Below are 22,962 nucleotides of genomic sequence, written 5' to 3'. Positions count from 1 at the left end.
AATCCATATAGAAAATGGTCATTAACTTCTGAGCTAAACAGATGCCACAGTTCAAGTAGCCTGCAGGCAGGCAGACAGATAAGTAGCTGCTCTGTAGAAAGCTGACGCATTTACAAGCCTGATTTTCAAATTATTCTTCTTGATTTTTTCATGCATCATATCATTTCATAACTCTTTTTTCCTGGGAATTTTAATAAAATGAAGAAAAAGAATCTGAAAAATGAGAGGGTTTTGAAAATGTACCTTAAAAAAAATTATTGTCATTTTTAATCTTGTTCTCAGATAGTTAGGTGTTGGACTAGACAACCTTTGAAGGTCCCTTCCAATTGAATGATTCTATTCTATAGTCTTAACTTACAAGTATATTCACAAAAAAATGATCCCAGCTTTGCTTCATGGCCTTCCTGAAAAGAAATAGCCTGAATTTCTTAAGCACTATTTCCCTGTTTCCAAGTACAAAATAAACATGGAGATTACGCACACAAAAAAAAAAAAAAAAAAGGAAAAAAGAAGAGTTGTGTGGAAACTCCATCTAGCCCTTTAATGTGACAATATTATTGTTCATTTTCACTGTCTGTTTACATTCCCTTTTTTTCCACAAGACCTTTCACTCATCCAGCACTGATGGAGCAAAGCTCACTGGACAGGTAGTTACCTGTTTTATATTCATATCCCCTTCTTCTACATCTTATTTCAAATTAAGAGCTTCACAAACATTAATTAATCTTTATAATGTTCCTGTGAGAATATACATAATCTTCCCATTTAGAGGCAGAAACTGAAGCACAGAGAGGTGAATGACAAATTCATTAAGAAAATGCTCTGCAGATTTGTTTGCTCAACTTAAGATGTCCAGAACCTCAATTCAACAAAACTAGGCTCTAATTTTCTAGTAAAATTGGCTGTGACATTTGAGTTTAAATACTTTGCTGGTTGTGGCCTTAGAGACTTATAACATGGGAACTTAGACAATAAATGGAGAGAATGTTAATCAGTAATAGAAAATATTAAGCCTCACCTATCAAACACCTTAAAAAACACTTGCCTCTATCATTAGTCCACTGCAGTAGATAGTCATACTGAGCTTTTCTTCCTTTTTGCCTGTGTCAGATGATTTCTCATGCATTGCCATTTTGGTGGAAGGTTAGGCCCTGCCAGTGGAGGAAGATGTACTGAACCTCCTTTCAACATCCTTCATGGCTAGTGTACCCATATGTGTACTTTGGCACATTGCAGATGAAAAGGAATTTACAGACTGACAGCATAGTTGCTGTCCACTTTACCTGTAGGACAGTTTGAGTCAGAAGAATGAATAGAAAAGTAAAAATGCATATAAAAATAAAAAATAAAAGTAAAAAAATTGAAGAACTTGAAAACATTTTTTAGAGGAAGTTAAAAGTAAGAGAAATGAGCTTAATTTACACAGATATGTGTATTGGCGTGCTTTTTTATTTTTATCGGAGAATGCCTTGGATACTGTTGCAGATCAAAAAGAGACTCTAACAGCGTGTTCTGTACTGTAGTTTGGCCTATTGTCTTCTACTCCTGTTCAGACTTAATGAATAAATAACTTCAGACCAGATATGGAAGTACTCATGAAGAACATACTTCTGAAGGAAAGCGAAAAGTAATATATACAGTTGATGATAAAGAAAATAAATATACCAGTAAAGAATCTTCCTATGAGGGCTGCTCTGAAAGTAATACCTCTTACTTCATTATATTGACCCATGACATCAGAGGCAAATGTTGGTGGCATAGCAATAGAGGCAGAATCTTCCCATCAATATTCCCTTACATTTTGTTGCCATGTGACAGATGGCAGCAGAGGGGAAATCTGAAAAATGGCATCTGACATAGAAAGGCATATGGAACAAGATGTATCATTCAATTCCTCCATGCAGAAAAAATTGTACCCATTGACATACATCAATGCTTGCTGAATGCTGATGGAGATCAAACAGTGGATGCAACCACAGTGAGGCAGTGAGTGGTACTTTTCAGCAGTGGCAGTAGTGGGTTACCTCCACTCTTGTACATGTTTGTGAGCAAGGTATGCAGGCTCTTACCCATTGCTAGCAAAAATTGCATTGCTAATGGTGGTGACTATGTTGAAAAATAATGTTTTGTAGCTGAGAATTTGCTCTATCAAGCAGTGTTATTGTGCTCTTTGTACCTGTTGTAGTTACCATGGAAAGAAATAGGAGGGATTACTTTCAGAGCAACCTACATATGCATCTACGTATATTTTTATCTATTGTATTTTAAGAATAGAGCTCAGAGAGAAAATGCTGTTAATGTTTGGACACCAAAAAAATAAATAGGAAGTAAAAACAAAGCAAAAGCCTCATCCTTTGCACAATCATTTCATCCCTAGAATAAGCATCAGATTTTTCAATTCTGCTTCCACAGTTTATTTCTAGTAGTAAAATGGCTGATACTCTTTTTCTGAACAATTCATTGCTACTTCATTTTTCCAGGCATTTGACTACTCCGGCATAGAGCTGTTAGCTGAAATAATTTTGCAGTTCCAGCCTACTGAATCAAAGACGACTGCTTCACTGAGCATTGCAGTACACCTTTAGAAAGTCAATTACCATCAAGACGTCCTTCTGACTTTCAAAGGGAAAAAAAAAAAAACATTAACCTATCAACCCTCATCAACACAAGAAATTCTAACAGACTATATATGACAATGCCATTTCATATAATATGAAAGTGAAATAAAAAGTAATGCATGCAAAAATAGTGATAATGTTGTCACATATTTAATACCTGATTTATATATATTATTAAACCTATTGTTTTTATATATATAGTTATATAATTGCATATATTGTTAACCCTATTGAATGATTGTCAGCAGAATCACCTTGAATTGTAAATAGAAAACATGGATTTCTTTGTTTTTACTTTATGTAATATTTCATTAACCCTGCAAAAGGAACCAAATGGTACTACTAGCAGGGGGAAATATATTTAAATTTGGATCAGATATGAAAGTCACTTAAAGAGGTTCCCGGTCTATGTTCTCCCATGGCTAAATTTTGAAATAATATTTTTTAAAAGGAATTAATGTCAATAAAATATTTTGGCATTCACTAATACAACTTCTTGAATCTTCCAATTTTCATATGATATTGATATATGGAAAATGTCATCAAAATCTGTTTTTTTGTTGTTTTTTCTTTTCATTTTGTATTAAAAAGAGAGACTTTGTTTTTACTGTGAACTAAATTACCATGTTATAGCTGAATCAAACTGGTTCCATGAGTTTCAAAGGAGATACACAAAACTGTCAATTTTCTGGAGAATAACATTCTGAGTTATATTTTCTTTTTTTTTTTTTTTTTTTCTGTACATATGTGGAATTATTCAGAAGATACATATGACCCAGCAATTGATTTCATGAAGACTGGGACTGTATTGGTAGACCCAGGTGGCCTGTTCTTAGCTTTGCTCAGCTGAACATTCAAGACAGATGTGTGCAAACAGACAGTGAAAAAAGAATACAGGAACTCCTTGGAAATATCTCCAGGGAAGACACGTTAATTCTCTTCTAAATTCATGTCTTCTTTTCCTTTCTCTCTTATATAAATAAATGATCTTATATGAAGGGCAGGACCTTTGCCCACAGTGCCAGAGGGAGTCAAATTGTTTAGAAGAAAGAGAAAAATACAATGTGAATTTCCAGAAAAGCTACATTTTTAATTTGCACAATTTCTTGCAAACCTTCTATCATATCATGCAATATTAAACCCTGCTCCAGAGGGCATGTGGCAGAGAATTTCAGCTTTCTCTACCAAGCTTCTATATGGTCACTGAAACAGCTGAAATTTGATTTCCAACAAGTTTTGACTTACAATTTTATTCAGTGTCTAAAAATGTGCAAGATCCTCTCAAGATGTTTCCTACTGTTATGACATTTAGTGTCTATAATTTCAGCCTTCCTTTATTAGGAGTTATTTACCTTTGCCACTCATCTGCTCATCTGGTCATATGAAGCTTGTAGGAACTTCACAACCTCTATCCATCTTAGATTAACTCAGTTAATAGAGAAGGTCTCAAAGGCAGTCACATATATAAACAAATTGCATGATCATATACACCTTTATGGAGGTCTTTAAGGAGACCACAATATAAATGAAAATGAATTACCATTACAAAAAATTACAAACAAGTTGGGAAAAATGTGAACTTCATTGGCTCAAAGACTAGCAGACAAATAGGAACCTTAAATTCACTGTTTTGAAAGAGAGCACTTTTTTTTACATGAATATCATGGTTTTTACTTTGGTTTCCTTATTCTTCAGTGATGAATGCTGGCTTTACTAATTATAGAAAGGAAACTGTAGCAAGAAAGCATAGCTACAACACGCTAAAAAGCATTTTTATCTTTGTTGGCCCTGAAACATTTCAAGCTCTTATAAAGCCCGTTTGATTGATGCAGGCCATTAAAATAATGTGTTTAGGAAATTTAACATTGCCCCATGAAAGCTGCCATTTCTGCCATAAAAAATGGGCTTTCTGTAATGAAAATGAAAATTACAGCTTCACAGATAAGTGCATGTAAAACTGCTGAATGCATCAGCTGGTCTCGGTAGCATCTCTGTAACAGTGATTCGGTGGTTACTGTTATACAGAGTACCCTCAGAAATATTTTAAAATTACGAATGTTCTCTCAACTGTATAATATAGATATTTCCAATATTTAGTACTCTGTATCCACACCCCCTTATAAATTGCTTTCTTAAGAAGTATACAGAAAAATGGTAATTTTCACTTCTTCATTTAGACATGTTCAGTGTATCCTATGCATATTTCAAAATGATATCCACTCACAGGACTCAAGACGTTTATACTGCCTCTGTATAGATATAGAGGTTGCTCTATTGGCTTTGCAATATTAAAACTTCAAAGTATTAAAGAGTTCTTACTGTGTCTGAGGTTATTACTGATAAGGTAATAAAAGCCATATCTTTAAAATATTGTTAAGGATTAGGTGCTGCATCATCAAAATTAAACAGAGTTAGTGTTTCAGGCTTCTGCATCTCTGGTTTTACAATCATGTGCTAATCACAATTTACTTCTATCTTCCATCTATTTAGGTAATTGGGTTTATTTTCAACTGCATGTATCTAAAATCTAATCATACAGCTAGAGCAAGATGTGTCCTCAGGCAAAGTGAGAGAACAGTCTTGTTTAAGACATGAAGAAACCACATACTAAATAAAAATAATATCATTTTGATTATTAAATCTTCTTGGTTTACAAGAAGTATTCAGTCACAAACCCAGAGGGCCATTTAAAATTGAGAAGCATTTACACAGAGAAGATCCATGGAAACCACAAAAGCCTTTTTGTTGATTCTCTAAAGCTACCAAGCCTTTGTCATTGGTAACTCAAACCCACATTTTTAGAGAACATATGAAAGGAATTGTTTCTGATGTGACAAGCATACATGGTGGTTTTGAATTCCTCTACTGTCCATAGTCAGTGCACATTAAAGAAAGAAACTGTGCTTTGTTTCAATTCTCATTTTAAAATATTTCTGTTACTTTCTTCAAAGTTAAGACAAATTAGTATTTAAAACATCAAAGACACAATTTTCAATTACACAAAATATGGCCTTTAATCATACAGAAAACCATACAGAGGACTTTCAGGTGAAAACAGTAAAAGGCACAGATGTTAACATCCTATGACAAGTCATCCTGAATGACTTTGCAGATCAATTCTTAAGAAACTGCAACATTTTTAAATTGTTGACCAGGTCTACAAAACAAAAAACTTAGAGTATTATGTGTCTGTAGTATCTATATAAGTTAAACACAGGGTAGGTATTATTATTATATTGTTATTATTTTATTTCTACTCTTAGATTTTCTTTGTTCACAGATATTTGGTGGAATAAAAAAATCTCAATAGTTACATGGAGCAGTAGAACTGAATAGTATACTTGCCTTGAGAAGTAGAAATTAGAACTGGCAGTCTACAAAGACTGGATTTAATGAAAATTTATGCACTAGAAATTTTAAATGGGATGCCACAAGATGTAGCTCAGGTAAAAAAAAAAAAAAAAAAAAGATGAAACATTTCAATTTTTTTCTCAACTGAATTCTTATGAATTTCTATTACACGATCAATTCTAAATATTGACTTCAATTTCTTTTTCAGAATGGGAAGACAGACAGAAAATGTTGACAATTCCCACAAATGACAAATCAGTTTTACAGCTGGCTGCACTTGGAACATGGATATAAAGTTCTACTAATACCTCAAAGTACTAATATAGAAATTCAAAACCTATTGATTTGATCAACTGTGAATAATTGCTCTTGTCTTTGCAATTAGATAGCATTCCAACATTTTTTAAAGAACATTTTATTACTTCCTGTCATTTGACACTTACAATTCCTTAGTAACGACAGCTTCACTTGCATGTATTTCAATATTGTAGTATATTCCTTAATTTTGCTACTTGAAAGAAAGCTAAGTTTCCATATTTTCACAGCTAATTTTTTAGCTGCACCAAATCATTCTCAACCCATGTAGCAATGATTAATGTATTTAGTATTTTATAGTTCAATAACAATAGCCACATATTCGTTCTTCACTTAAATGAATACATCACATTTTTGTTATATCAAAACAAAGTTCCTTTCCTTCATGTTACAGATGCTGACTGGTCAGTGTACACTGATCAAGGTGATAGCTATTATTCATAACAATATGCCTCAGGTAAGAAACAGTTTAAAGCATGCTGCTGCTTGTCAGATAAATTTTTGAGAAACAAGCAAATGTGATAGTACCTAACTTCTACTAGAAGTACAATTGTATGATTGTCCAAAAATGTCTTCTATTTCTATTTGCCAAGAAATAACTTACAGAAATGCAGACTCTAATGCATTTTTGTTGGGAAGATTTCACAACTGAAGAGTAAATAATAGAGGAAAGTTCTTTATTAACATAAATGTTCTTTATTTGGTACAGTGAACTATCATACAAAGTGAACTTGCTCCTTTTATTGCAAGGAAGAGATGACCACCTGTGCAAGTCTTATGCCTTGACTCTATTCTGTGATGAGGAAGACTCTGGTCCTTTGCTTAAATTAGACAACTAATTGTCAGCCATATCATACACAAGTGCTGTCAACACTTACAATCCGTACATTTCGTGTTTGTGTTCTATTCACAATGAAAGCTAAGAGGAAACACAATGAGGATGGCAGGAAGAAATTAGGTCTTTGGAGATTTTCAGAATTGGGAAGTTAAACTAGATGACTAACTGATACTTCTTCCAAACATTGTTTTTATGATTCTATGGTTAGCTTCTTACTGATTGTTATCTTTTAAACCTTATGAGGCTCCATCCATACCAGTTGTTAATGTTGAGAGAAAGTCTCTTTAGACCTACTGCTCTTCTAGCGTACATCACTCTATAAATTGAAATATATGTACTTCACTCACAGAAGAATGACTCACAGGTGAATGAGCATAGCTTGAATATTCCTGTAGTTGGAAGACTATGTACCAGCCAGCGTGCTTAGAAGAGCACAGTGCATTATTAAGATGTAACTGAGGACAGGACTGAGGTCAGAAATAGGCCTCATGTAGCATCACATCAACAACACCTACAGCTGGGAGAGCAGTCTAGAATAGATGCACCAAAAGAAAAATTTTTACTATCCACAAATTTTCTCTATTATTGTATCAGGTCAGTTGTGCATTTATTACTTACATAAGCATTCCTGTTGACTTTGGTCAAATCCCATATGAGTGAGATGCAGAATTGCATGTTTTTCTATTACACAATTGCATTATTCCTCTGAAGAAACTAATTTATCATTGAAGAATCTTAGGGAAGTTTCGTCCCTAAGGTTTGCAAAAATGAAATGTTTACCTTTTCCATTTTTTTTTCCTTACCCACAGACAAAATCTTATATTATTACAGTGTTATCTACAAATTCAAATTTACCTTCTTGACAGATATCAAAGTAAAATCTTACTACTTAGGTGTCATTAGGTATAACATATGGTAGTGAAGAGTTAAAACACGGTGGAAGTAACTTTCCCCTGTGATTTTGGATTTTTGGCTTCTTTCTAGGACACTCTCTCCTTCCTGTTCCTTCCATCCTTCTAGGATGTAATTTTACCTTCTAATCTAGAGGCAGCAAAAAGCATGCTCTTTCAATGCCATACGTGAATGAATGATTATGGATTAACCACTATTAGACATAGACAAGCTGTATTCCAGCAGTGATTTGAATCCACAAAATCACAGAGATTTTAAGTTAATGGCAAAAATTCAGTTTGACATCTTGTCCTTAATTCACCCTATTGAAAAATAAGAAACAAAGGTACAACAGCATGAGTTCATGAGTGTCGACCCCAATTTTTAGTTTTAATGTTAAATTTCTTTGCTGTTGTCGGTTTTAGTCTTACTTAGTTAAGCTATGGGAAATGCTATATATATGATGATGGCATGAATGTTTGCTTTTTCCTGTTGTTTAAAAACTGACATACACAGAAATCTATTTTTGGTGATCCCTATCCCAGATTTTAACCAGGAGCAAAAACAAAGCTTTTCCATCATATATAAAAAAAAAAGTCAAAGGGTAAGTTTAAAGAAAAAAACTCACAGGGTTTATTGGAACACCCAGCCAAAAGAGGTCATGAAAGTTTGAAAGAAAAGAACAAGCAGAGGAAGAACAGATTTATCTTTATAAATAACTAACAATTGAGTAATAGTAATTAAAAGCTAGAAATGACATTCGATTTCCAGAATGTTATGTTACTATATTAGCAATGCAGAAAATGGAGATCTGAAAAGGAATGAACAGCCATTGCTAGCATCCTAAAACTGTATAGCATCTCATTGCTCAACTTTCCAGGTTAAGAGACTGCCTAGCTTTGCTAGGTATAATAATTGCTATAGGTTTTGGCAAGATCAGAACCTCAGAAAGAAGTAAAGTGTTCTCTAGTTGCAAAACACTCTTAGGTGGATGAAGAAGGAATTTAGTGAACTGGTTGCTCCTTCAGTATTACCAATGGAAAGTTAAGAATCTATAGAAGCACATAAGATCGTTTTATGAGACAGTAACAATATTATGCTATGAAACATTAAATAGTCCAAAATGCCATACATATGAATTATAGACACAATAGGGCAGCTATTCTGAAAATAACAACGGCAGTAATTCTTTGCCCACAATTCCTATTCCTTTTCTCTGATTAGTGAGAATGAGATTTACTGGCATCAGTAATCCCAGAAATCAAATTCCAAAGTGATCTAATTATATAAATATTTCTGTGAAATGAATCTTGCCTGTATAGGATTTTTTTGTTGTATCTTTTTGGTTGTTTTTGTTTTTGTTGGGGGAGGAGAGAAGCAGGATCCTAGAACTGACCACTTGTCTACATAGCAAATACCACAAATTTCCATATTCAAACTATAAAATCAATGACTGCAAAAGTTAAAAAAAAAAAACAACTGGGAGATAAACTAAGAGATAATAACTCATCTGGTTACAGGTGTAAATTTGTGGTTATGATCTTTATGAATTACCTACTTCTACTTAAGTGATTACTTGTAATAAGCATATAAGCATAGCAGGACAGGGAGATGTACTTATATTTCAAATATTTTCAACAAAAAATCACATGGAATATTTGAAGGTAAATCCCTACAGCATTACTAACTTATCCAATTCCTTGATGCTGCTAATAAATATTGAGGGACAAACACTAATGATCTTCAGTCATCATAGTTCTACTGCTTCCTAATTAATAGGTAAAACAGTAATGAAGTATCTCTCCTAATCAATAGATAAATAGTACTCAGGTTTCTCTGAGGCTCAGATTTACTTTCACAGGAAATCTATATCAGCCTTCACTTTCATACGAACTGTTAAAATCTTCAGTGATTTGATTCCCTTAGCACCAACTGTAGTCCAATAATAATAGCACCAGTCCTTTATCTGAGTGAGTACTCAATCATTAATATAGGCACAAAGTTTGATCTGGAAATTCTGCTTTACTAATAATGCTAAATATTAAACATTATATATTAATCTGTATATTAAAAATTGCAAGGAATTTACAGAATTTTATTTTTAATTAACAATAAGCAATACATTTCATCTGTGAAACAAAATTTTCCTGTGGTTATGTATGTTTAATTCCCTGTGATTCTCTGAAAATGCTTTGTGTGGGTGTCTCAGAGCAGAAGTTGGCCTAATTTTTATTATGTTTTATACAGTAATGTGGTACCTGAATAAAATTACCTGGAGGATCAGCAGCCAGTTTCTACTAGACTCATAACATTTCCAAGCACTGAAGGCATATTTGGAGCACATTAGTTTCAAAGTCTCTTCTGTCAAAATTTGCTTGCATAATAAAACACTAGAGGTTCTTGTGAGATCCACAAAGTTGTAGGAATTCAGCAGTAAATAAAGGTCTGAAAAATTTGAATACTTAAGAAAAACGCTTGCTTTAAGAATAATAGAATTGTAGAGCAGGAATGCATTTAATCCACTCAAATGCTCATAGGCAGGGTCACATTAAACACTAATCATGAATCGCTGAGGTTTATCTAATCTATGTTAACAAATTACTAATGACATTTTTTTCTACAGCATCCCAGGTGAAGTGTTTTAATTATCAACTATTCCTATAGTTTAAATTATTTTTCTAACAACAAACTATTTTCTCCCTATTGTGAATTAAGCTCATTATTTATTGTCTTCAGTAATTTTAAAGAATTTCATAAATAATACATTTTAAATATCTTCACAATGTTGTTATTCGTACTTACAACTAGCCATGAGGGTCCACAATTTTCAAGTGATTTGAGCTCATGTATTTTTTTTTTTTTTTTCATATTTATGGCTGTCATTGCAAATAAGAAGTTAGAAGATTGCTTTAAAAGTCCAGGCTAAGGGGTTCAGAAAAATCACATGAGTCCAGAAGTCAAACTCTCAGCAGAGCATGAAACATCATGAGTTTTTCCCTTCTTCCTTTCTTGCCCTTTTAACTGTGTAACCTCTCAAGAGATCCATATCACTACCAGGGAGGTCAAAATTTCCTCTCCAGATGCATTTCTTCAATGCCTCTGCCTTCTGTTTTCTATGCTTTCAACCATTTCACTGAGTTTCATTTAAAAAGCATGATGTTCTGCACAGGCAATTGTCCAACTGCCTCTGTAAAACACATGGATGTACTCATAGCGCTTTATAATAGTGCAGTGAACAAGACAGACACTGAAAAATCAGATCAATAATTGGGAAACTCAGAATGCCCATTCTGAATATGTTGCAGCTATACTTGAAGTTTAGATTTTAAGTGTAAAAATAAACAGTTTAAAATGTTCAGTTAAAACAACAGAGAAAATACTATGCATGTACAAGACCTGTACTACAGATAGGACTTGCCTTTTCTCTACTGTACTTATGAAACACCACAAGAAACCTTGCAGTAGGTTATTTTGAAGTAGTTAATCCAGAAAATGAACTTCCCGTTTAACCCCAGTAATCAACATCAACCTATTGATCAATAGTCAATATGACCCAATTCATGAGGGCTCCATCTACTCTGGAAATGATTATTAGTATATACTTTACTCTTTATTTGGAATATTAAAATAATATGTTATATAGGAGCACTTTCATTTCCAAGTCTTTTTCCTGTTTATGTTAAAAGGAAAAGTGATTATAAAAGGCAGAATTCTGAGGCAACATACTTGCTAAAAAACAAGGTTTATATGTTTGTTTTTTACTGTTAATTTATTTTAAGAAAGCCCACATACTATTTATTGTTTAACGATTGCTCTTGGTTTATCTTTAAGCCAAAAATGGAACAGTGGCAACGTACTGGCAAATGCAATAACTTAGTAAGATCTATGCCATGCTAAAATTCAAATACATAGTGCTTGTACTGTACTGCTATTAGTACAGACAATTGAATAATTCTATGTTATATTAGTTGGTTGCCTGCAGTGTTCTAGATTTCTGCGACATAGCAGTTCATTAGTCTGCACAACATCGCAATTCATCACATCTCATATTTCCTTGCAACATCACAATTCCCATTACAGTTAAGCTGGACATATTTGCATATTCACTTAAAACAAAGGTGACCTGTGGCAAGCTTTTAGTTGCATCCTTTTAACATGATTTTCATAAGAAGGATTTGTATCTCACATCTCTGCTTTTCTTAAAGTTAATAATTGTCTGATTTTTAAAATAATTTCAATAACAGTACAGTCATCCACAACTAAAAGTCAGAAAGCTTTTTCTGTAGCTGTTGTGAATATTATATCATGCACATGGGAATGTTTAGTTCTTCGTCCATTCCACGGCAATAGACACATATGAAATTATCCTATGAGTTTCAGCTTTTTTGCATAATCAAGTCTTATTTACAGGGCACCAGACATTTATATGAGAAAATATTTAGCTCTTCCAAAAACCTGATAAAGTTTTCTACAAAGCCCCCACTGGAGTTTGAATATATTATCTTCAAAGATTTTTAGAACTTGCAAAACTTCCAATCAGCGTCTTACATTTTGCCTGGAGCAGAATATCAAAGCAAGGAACATTTTATCAAGCTTATCCTACCCTCTAACTTATCCTCTGCAATTATGGATTTGACTAGCTTGAATTCTAGAAAGTGTTGAGACAAGGAATACCATGACAAGAATTCTGAATTGCCAGGAACTCACAATGAAAGCACCTAATACAGTTCAGCAGGTCAGCATGCTGTAATTACAGGCTTTCAAACTTAAAATATCATACAAATCATTACAAGTCTCCCTAAAGACCACTTCTTTGCAAGCTTGCAAATGCCGTAACTCATGCTGTCAACAGTTTTTAAGCTCCAAGACCATAACTCCCTTATAAACTAACCAAGTATCAGTGAGATGTTTTTTCTGGGGAGGAGTGAGAGGGTAGTGTTATGTTTGTCAATATCTTCATAACCAGGGGCACTTCCAGTTCAAAGGATCTTGATACACGACTTGCAATGATATTTAATGGTTCATTTACAAATAATGAGTTAACATATTTTTCTTTTGCAATAACCATAAACCATTCCTTTTTATGTATAGGAAATAGTTCAGACACTGTTCTTTAAACAAAGAGGATAAAACTTCACCTTCTATTTCAACATCTCATAGATTTGATATTATTAGATTGCTACTCTGAAATGACTCAACATCCTGTGTATCTCACCTGCACTTTATGTAATGAAGTTATGGCAGTAACAAAGTCCTTTTTCTACTTTGACTGCAAAAAACTCTTGAAATAAGATTGTCAGTGAGGAACCTCTGTTCAAAGCGTCATTCACTTAAGGCATTTGGTGGTGTGTTCAGGCACTCTGAAGGTGAAAAAGGAAAGTTCTAATCACATCCCTTGTTTGATTCACATTATGCTGGAAAATGCTTCCTTATTATGACAGTGCATACTGGCAATAGAGTGCTGCCTGTGAAGGATATTTATGTGTCCTATGCAAAGTACAACAGCTTTCTTGAAGCACCACTAACAATATATTGCTATTCTGAATCCACTTCATACTTTAATAATTTGTTTTTTAATGAAAATGGGCTAGCATGGACCAATTAATTCAAAGCTGAACCAGACATTTTCTTTGACCTAGGATAATTTCAACCTGAAGAAAAATACACTTCCATCATATGGGGAAAAATTGAACAAGAAGAATTCATGAAAATGTTTCCCTTGTCACCACTTTATACTCTTTTCCACTATGGATCTTTCATTTTCATTGCTGGGTAGCAAAAAAATGGCTCTGGCTGTAATCCCTGACTCCATCTGACCATATATCAGCCTTTTAAGAGTGAACACATAATACCGACATGTTTCTAATGTATCAAACCAGCTCAGATTCTGCAATCTTCTCTACCTCATTAATGATGAAGAGACATCTTTTTTTTGCTCTCTCTAGCTCTTATACCTCAGGTGGCAGAATCTTTCTGTTCTACTGTCTAGGGTCCCAGAATTAGCTTTTTTTTTCTTTTTTACAACTTACATGTCAGTCAGTACAGTCTGACAGATAAGATTAGCATTCATATTTGAATGTTAGTCACTAAAATAATTGCCTTCAGAGTACAAGAATTGTTCAAACGATTAGCCAAATAATTAAGCCACGCTAAAGCTTTGAGATGTCTCTTACCCTTAGTCTATTTCTATATATAACATACAAGTAGATTATTTTTATGTTGAATATAAATAATATTTTGACTAATAATAACTTGCAGGAAAATATGGCTTCTCATTATCAATTTTTCAAGTGAAAAAAAAAAAAACCTTATTTCAGCAATATGACTTTTCTCCTTCCTGAGTAATATGATAAATACTGAAATAAGAAACATAAGGCCAGTGTTTCACAACTAATCTGCAAGAAAATAGCTGTTATACGCTATGTTCATTTTACAAACTTTCCGTATTGAGGCTGTAAGCACCCTTCCAAATTCACGTGGATTGCCAAAAACTTTTACTGTTCAGTAACAAATCAAACTAATTACAGCACAATTTGACAAAATCCTAAAACTATACACTGGAAAAGATGATTTTCAAGTCTTAACTTACAGTAACAAAAATAAGAGACATTGACGATAATATCAGGGATGTTAGTTGAGCATCCTGATGACTGTCCGCAAAATATTCTGTCCTCTAAGCATGGGAGGCAATCAGGTATTTAAAATACAACCGACTTCAGCATGGTATAGCTGAAGGTTTTTTTAATTGAGACTATTGTCCTGCTGTACAATGACTCATCTAAATGGTGGAAAATCTACTCAAGGGGTGGGGGGCATTACTTCTACTTACTCTCCGATGAAAGAACAGAGGCTAATCTAATAGTAAAGACTGAAATACAGAGATCTCCTTGGCTTCTGAAAATTTTGCCATCTGGCATTTCCCATTTATTTCAACATATACAAACTATAAGGAGTTGTTAAGGAAATGGCAGATAACCCTTGAGATAATCAAGCCTAAATTTAAACATTATAAAGGTGATTTGGTATGTTCACTGTAAGAAGAAAAAGATGAGCTTCCATGGATGAAGACTAGAGGTATTAATATTTAAGTGCACACCATATTGAAGAAAACAATGGACTGTAATGGATGCTTTTCATCTGACCTCTTTCTCTCTCTCCCTCCCTCTCAATCACTATTTGATACAAGAAGACAGAAATTCATGAGAGCCAGTGCTAATGAAAAATGCACTAGAACTTAACTGCATTTCAGAGCTACTGGTGTCAAGGGGACAAGCAATGTCTGTGTCTGTCAGGATGTAAATTAAGTCACTTCGTATGATTCACTCTCAAGATTCAGAAAAGAACATGGCTGAGAAGATGACATGATATATTCAGTAAACTTGACATTCAATAGAGAATCTGTTATCCTGGTCAAATTTTGATCCCCTGTTGCATTAATGCTATTATGCTACAATAATAGCCAATAGTAGTCAATTGATTATAAATGCTAAGGGAAATTTTTTAGATCCTCAGAGTAACAAAGATAACTTGCTGAAGACATTTGCAGCTTTGGGAATGTTAGAAATCATAAGTTCTTTTTATTACAGAGGTTTTGTCTGGTAAATGAAATAATCATTCTTTAAAAGACTAAATATAAGAAGTCTTTAATCTTGATTACTGGAGTCTATGTACCATAACCTCTTTTATGCTGCCAAAACATCACATGCCAATTTTCAATGATGTAATGAGTACTGTAGTATGCAACTCAAATTCAGGAAAAAGCCTGTTCTCTTGGTGACTTATTCAGTAAAAACCGCCATATCATCAAAGTATGATGGAAGTCACACTTCCAGCCAGGCTTTCTTGGGATTCAGTTAGTCAAATGCAGCAGTACACTGCAGTAGATCCATTCAGGCCCATGAGTTTGTTCCAGCTTGTCAGAACCCAGACCAAGCATCTTAGTACTCATCCTGAGAAAAGCTGGCTTGTCAAGAGCCAAGCAGATGCCATGATGCTTGTAGTATCATGCAAATATTCTATAAAATCTGTCAGAGGCAAGAGGTTCATCACAGGATTCATTTACACAAATCAAAGATGATTTTCCTGTACATGAAAGGTTAGTATGGTTTCCCCCTCTTGCAGTGAAAAAAACTTCACATAATTCAATGTCACAGACGAAGATCCTTAGCTATTGTTTAGCTAGATACAACTGGTTAGTGTTTTGGTAGCTGAGATAATGAGCCAGGAAGTGATTGTGAAGAGCTGTTGCCATGTTTGTAGCAGTGAGCGGGAGGATACAAATGGAGCATTATGATGCCTTGCACATGCATGTGATCAAGTTGTAGGTTCCTAGTCATCGCTACACCATGAACATCACTCACAAGGAAGACTCTGTTTCTACTTCCAAGACACCACTCAGTACTCTGTCATTGTATGGATGATGTACATAACTTGCATATACACAAGCTCATATAGAACAGCAGAAAATCACATGTATGTATACACATATGTATATGCATGTATTCATCCATTACTGGATATTACAGTTCAGCTAACCATTTCAGTTATCACCTACTATTTCTAGGTCTTCTGTGCAAGTTAAAGGACAGTTTCTTTAACAACATTAAGACATTTCGAAGCCTGTATGTTACTTTTTAATAGTCATAGTAATGAACCTTGCATTTTGAGTACAAAACAAAGGACTCATAACCCACTCATAAATTGCTACTACTGGTAGATATGCAATTTTTCAAAGGCACTGAAAGAAGTATTTTTCCTCTAAGCCCCACAGCTTTAGTAAGAACCTTTCAAAAAGTGTATCAAGATACACTTCACAATAAGCAAGATGAAATTTAGCAGAGATAGTGACATAACTTGTTATCCATTATGCAGTTGATTCTTCAGCCTTATTTATGCACATCAAATGTTTTGTTCTATGGCAGATATATGACATTGGACTATTTCTAATCTGAAGTTTTCTCTGATAGTTAACTTGCAAGATGTTCATTGAATAAAAAAGGGTGGAGGGAAATAAGAGACATTTGTACACAAAACCTGAAATTAAAGGTAACTTAATTATCTCTCTCCTTAACACCAGCTGGTAGCTTATTTATTTCTTATTTGTTATGATTATAATGCAATTGTACTCAGTATTTTTTATGATAGTAGACTAATTTTGTTCTTTTTCTGGAAAGGCATGATGTTAATAGAACCATTAAGAGACATTTTCTACCTGGTCTGTATTTCTAAGCTGTATGTGCACAACGCATCAGATGAAAAATGCATGCATGCATCAGCTATAAAAACGAATGGTACCTGTGCCTCAGCTTGGGCTGGTGAGAAGTTCTGTACACCACAAATAACAGCTGAATCTTGTGTGCCCTGTTCTTTGCTGGCAAAATCTGACTTCAGATGAGTCAGAATCCAAACACTACCAGGTTTCATAAATGTCCACAGAGGATGAACAGACAGAATTACTTATTTCTATTAAGAATACCAGAGAGTATGTTTTGCAGGAAGTAATTTCATTATCTTCTGAAGTGCTAGGGTTCAGCATTTAAATACACAAAATCCAATAATGCATTAATTTGATCCACCTCATTAGCATCCAGAAACATTTAGTGAAAAATGACAGAATTGCTGCAGCTGATTTCAGACTAAGTGGTAGGCCCTGAGAGTTTTAAGTTGATAATTAATGCATAATATATATAAAATATCAAGTAAAATATGTAATAAATATATATAATGTATCATGTTTAACATAGATGATGCATCATGTAATATATGATTAATACATAAAAAGAGGCAATATTCAAGATTTTATTTCCACGGAGAACAAGTTTCAGTAAAATCACACTGTAAAAACATTTCAAGTTTTGTCTCCGTGTCTTGAAACAGGGAAAACTAATAGGGAATCACTGTTTTACATAATAGGATACATCTTGCCACAGCTCAAGAAAAACTAATGGGAGAAAATCAAGTGTACATCATTCATCTTACTTCAATAAATGAATAAGCAAATTGGATGGCAGAGAAACTGAATCAATTGTTGCAAACAAATGTCCTTTTCTACAAAAAGGTAATGTCTCCTTCAGATATTTTGGTATTTTCAGCTTTTCAGCTACTTTTTAGAGCAGATCAAGATTCTTGAAAAAATGTAGCATGCGCGCTTCTATCATAAATACCATATCACAGATTTTTGAATTGATTTTTTGACAGTTGCCTCCATTTACTGACTCACAAAAAACACTCTTATGTTTCATATAGCAAATGCGTACACAAGGAATAGAAAAACACACATGAACCAGAAACCCAGTCTATCATATACATTCATTACCAGAAAAGCCTGAAAGATAACAACAAAGCGCAGCTCTTGCCAAACACATTTCTATATTTATGTTCAACAAAAACTGAATACAAGTCAAAGCAGGTCTACAGACATGGACAACAAATGACCTTTTCCTTAAAAGTGTCTTGCAAACTGCACTATATGCTTTCTAGCGCTGACACATAAAACAACTCAATCACCATTTGAATAAAATTAGTATTGTTTTGCTAACTATTGGTACCAATGGAGACAAAAATTAACACCCACGACCCTGAACCCCAGACTCAGACCAACTGTACTGTTATCTCTTATGTACCCGAGGCACAGTAGGTATAAAGGCTGTCATCAGATTATATGTACAAGAACAGTCCAGATAAAATATTTCTTAAAAATGAGCACACTGAAATATAAGCCTCTTAAATTGATTTTATGGAAATATTATGATACAGAATAATTCTGATTTTAATTTTATTGAAATCAGTATGGTTGAAATGCCCATAAAATCATCATATTTCTAGAAGAACAACAATTACCAATTACTTAGTTTAGCTTTTTCTTGCTTAAAGCAATTTTTAATTTTACATATACTGTACCCATTTTCTACATGAAATGAAATTGATCCTTATTATTTTGAAGCTAGTACTAACCATTATGAAATCCTATTACACATACCAGTGGCTGTGTCTCTAGGACATATGGTACCCAGAGTGAGAAAAATGACTGTGGAATCATTAGCTATTAAGTAATTATATGCATGTTTTTACAGTCAGAAGTAGGCTTATCATCTCTATTACTAAACTTAAAATATCTACTATTTATTTTCATTGGCTGAGAACCTCAACGTGACTGGTACAAGGATTCTAATTAGAGTAATCCTTACCATAACCTGATTGCCTGTTGTTTTCCAGCTTCAACAAGATTTGAATTTGAAGAACATACACCATGCTGGATATGTGTAATGTGAAACAATTTTCTACCTTAATAGCTACACTGCAGAATGTGAAAATTGGCAATTATTCATTTTGCCATGAGCTAGTAACTGGAAGTGTAAAATTCTCATCTGTGAAGAATGGTATAGTAAACCTAACAAATCTAATATATTCAATATGACTCTTCTCTTGACTGCAAAAAATCATGTGAACTTTACATAATTTCTTCTCCAGAAAGAATATGTTTTAAAGATCAGGGAACTAATCACATTAATAAAGATTTTCCCCAACAGAGTCTGGACATCAAAGCCCTATTCATATTTATCACAGATTTTTAACAAGTTTTGACAACCTCACACAGCCACTATAAGGACTACTTAATAAACATTTTGTGTTGAAGATAAAATAGCTAGAGTGTCTTTAAAAGTATACACTAACAGGGATTTTTCAGCAAAGCGATAAAGAGTATAACTAATACTTCCTGTCTTTCAGTACATAAAATTGAGGACTTTAATCTAAATTGACAACTTTTTCCATGAGATGGGAGAAAAGAGACATCTCTGTAAGATAATTGTCACACAAACATCCAAGACAGATAGGATAAACTCTTGTCTGGAGGTTTCTCTCTGTCTCAATCTTCCTTCAAAATCTATTCAGGGACACAGAATAACTTGAGCCAACACCTAACCTTATGAGAGCTGAAGTCAAAAAAAGGCGAATCTCTCTTCTCACGTCCTTGGCAGGAAATTCTACATCATAGAATTCTTTTTTTTTTAAGGTAGATTGACAAGTTTGTCTTGAAGCTGGGCACCAACCTCAAATTCTTATTCTACAATGGAAGCAGTAATCTTAAGTTTGTGACACTGCATTACATCTGCTGCACTATCAGAGACACGTTCGTTAGTCTGCTGTACCTAGAAAGCTGACAGAGAGTCCAGACTTTCAGTCTCTCTGGTAATAGAATTAGATCTCTATTGTGGAATGACGAAGGTTGCTATCAGGTTACTAGGCAATCAATGTAAGTGTGAACAAGATTTATAGCAGAAAGGATAAGGGTAAAGGAAAAGTCATTATAGAGTAGTTTTTGATGATTAAGTAATGCCTTAACTCAGAAGAAAGCCAGTTTTTGTGTTTTTTTTTTTTTTTAATCCATAGGAAAGCAACAGCAGCACTTGAACTGATAGAAGTATCTGAACATATCCAATACCAGTTCTACATATCTCGTAAGTATAGTTAACTACTAGGGCACAATAAATATTCATATTTTTATATACTCCAAAGTGACTCAGTTCTTTATGGATTCTATTTATAGTCTATAAAAATAAAGTATGCAGAAATAAAAGTGTTTCAAAATTCATATGTTTTAGAAATACATAGAAAAAATATTAAGAAATATAGGTAATGTTTCATACCGGAGCAGTGGTTGTTTTGGATAAGAAGGCTGGTCACCGTTTTGGCACGACTGAGTTTTTTTTGTGACTTGCTTATAAATATTCCTTGCTGTTACTCCAATCCACAGCATAGTAGATAGCGTAGAATAATGCAGTACTATGCCAACCTAAAACAAGAGTGGACAGTTAAACAGGTCAAGAATAAGTGGATCAGTAAAACAAGACTTTAAGAAAAATCTTACTACATAATTGTAGAAGCAAGAAGATTTCTTTTTAATTGAATTTGTAATTGCATCATTTTTTTCCTTTCTCTCTGGTTCCTTTTAACCACAGAATGAACACACTTTAATAAAGCAGATGGAATCTGTTACTTAATCCATCATAGATAATATCTGTAATACCAGATGGTATGTTAGGAAACCAAGATGTTTAAGACATCTGTAAAGAACCTGATTAATGACAACTTTTACACCTGGATTTAACGTGATGCAATATTTGGTTTGTGCTGCAAACTTTGTTAGCTTATCATGACAAGACAGTTTAAAAAATAATGAAAGGACACCATTATTGTTTGTTTTTATACTATATTCTGTAATTTTTCATCAATATATTTTGTAATATCCTGTTTTAGTTAATCTCAGATGCGTATAGCCAAGGTTGACTTCCTGTAATGACCAGCTATTTGTAAGGCATCAGTGCTAGTTGCCTAAAAAAATGATTTTCAGATATGTTTTATGCAAACTCTCAGATTCTCAATAGCGTTATTACCATGATGTCTCTAAGACAATGGTGTGTTTATCATGGAAAGTAAAATAAAACACAAGCACCTCTAAAATACTAACGTGTTTGTTATGTTAGTAATTGTTATTCATTGCTATGGGAACAGTAATTGGAATTTTATCCAATCTGCAATGCTTTATTTCATCAGCTAAGTCTCCATCTGATTATATAAAATGAGGTTACCTTTGAAGCAACAACCTGACATTTTGCAGTGACAAATAAAATATTGCTATAATTGGAGACCACATAGATGTTGAAAGAATACAGAAAATTGCTAAATAAAGTTAACACAAATCTATTATAATGATTTATTTGAATCAGTGTTTATTTTTGCTCAACTTAAAATAATTCATCAGTAAAGAAAAAAGCACATTAATTTTGTTTATATTTCATAATGTAGCATAAACTTGAATATAGCAGCAAATACTATCAACAGAAAATCCTTGCAATTTTCTCTGGGTCTTGTCTGGTACATTAGACAAGAGAGCATAAAGCCTTCATAGCTGTTGTCGCTTGAGGTAAAAGAAGCAGAAATAAGAGAATGAGACAACTTTGTACCATCAGCTGGCAGACATTGCCAGTTCAGTGGCTAGTACTGCCCAAACTTAGTTCATGTGCAGCTTGCAGCATTTCAGCAGGGACACAGTGAGTATGACTATAGGCTGGGAGGGGTGAAGGAGTAAGACAGGGGGTAGAAAAGAGAAGATAAAGGTAGGAGCCAGAAGAAAGAACTGGAAAAATTCTAGCGACTTGGTTCATAACCTCTTTCTCATTTAAGCATAACACTTCTATTATATATTCTTTAATTATTCTACACAGTATGCCAAGGATTTGATAATATGAATAGCTGGGATGAGTTCTGTGTGAGCAGGCATCAACACATGAAATTAAGACAGTGTATATGGCCAAATATTCACAAATGATCAGTTGATCAAGTGAATGAAATTCCTAGAAATAACATGATCAAACAATTTTATTGAAATTTTCAAGAGAGACTACTGAACTGAATAGAAAATATTGCTGTATCACACATTAGTCACATGACCTTCCTCCACAATATGCCTATTTTTCAGCAACTTAATTCCTTCTGATATATGGACAACTCTAGCAACACGGAAAAGAGACAGAAATCTGATCAGCTTCTGTACTATCTTTTCAGTAGTATCTTTTTGTCTCAAAATAAACATTTCCATTTGCATTTCGTCCTCAAGGCAGAGGATATATCCTGATACTACAGTACCTCCGGATGACTGATGGATTTGCAGAACAATGGTGACAATATGGGGGCAAAATGTGTAGTAGGACACAACCAAAGTGTGGAATTTGGAAGGGTGCACTGAGCTTCTGTACTAAAATCCAAAGGAAAAGGTATTATTTTCTCTTTATAGTGATTATTTTCTTTCCAGTTTTCTGAAATATTTTTCTTACTCATCCACTAATAATCTTTTGAAATTAAATGCTTGTCACGCTTTGCCTCAAAAATTCAGTTTCAAATGGTGCTTTGCTTTCTGCCTTTTCCTTCCCCATATCTCCACACTGGCAT

General features: G+C 33.8%; 1 protein-coding gene across 1 annotated transcript in view; it reads right to left on the bottom strand.

Moving 5' to 3' along the window:
* The window catches only part of LOC110399996 (adhesion G protein-coupled receptor A3-like), a 261,744-nt gene that overhangs the window by 12,803 nt on the left and 225,979 nt on the right, over positions 1-22,962 (bottom strand). The window contains exon 17 of the mRNA XM_021399543.1: positions 20,661-20,806. Coding sequence (XP_021255218.1) covers positions 20,661-20,806 — 146 coding nt within the window. The remainder of the gene's footprint in view (positions 1-20,660; positions 20,807-22,962) is intronic.

This window comes from Numida meleagris, chromosome 5 (genome assembly GCF_002078875.1).
Source record: "Numida meleagris isolate 19003 breed g44 Domestic line chromosome 5, NumMel1.0, whole genome shotgun sequence".
Lineage (NCBI taxonomy): Eukaryota > Metazoa > Chordata > Aves > Galliformes > Numididae > Numida > Numida meleagris.
The sequence above is the reverse complement of the archived record's forward strand: the minus strand, read 5'-3'. Positions and strand labels throughout refer to the sequence as shown.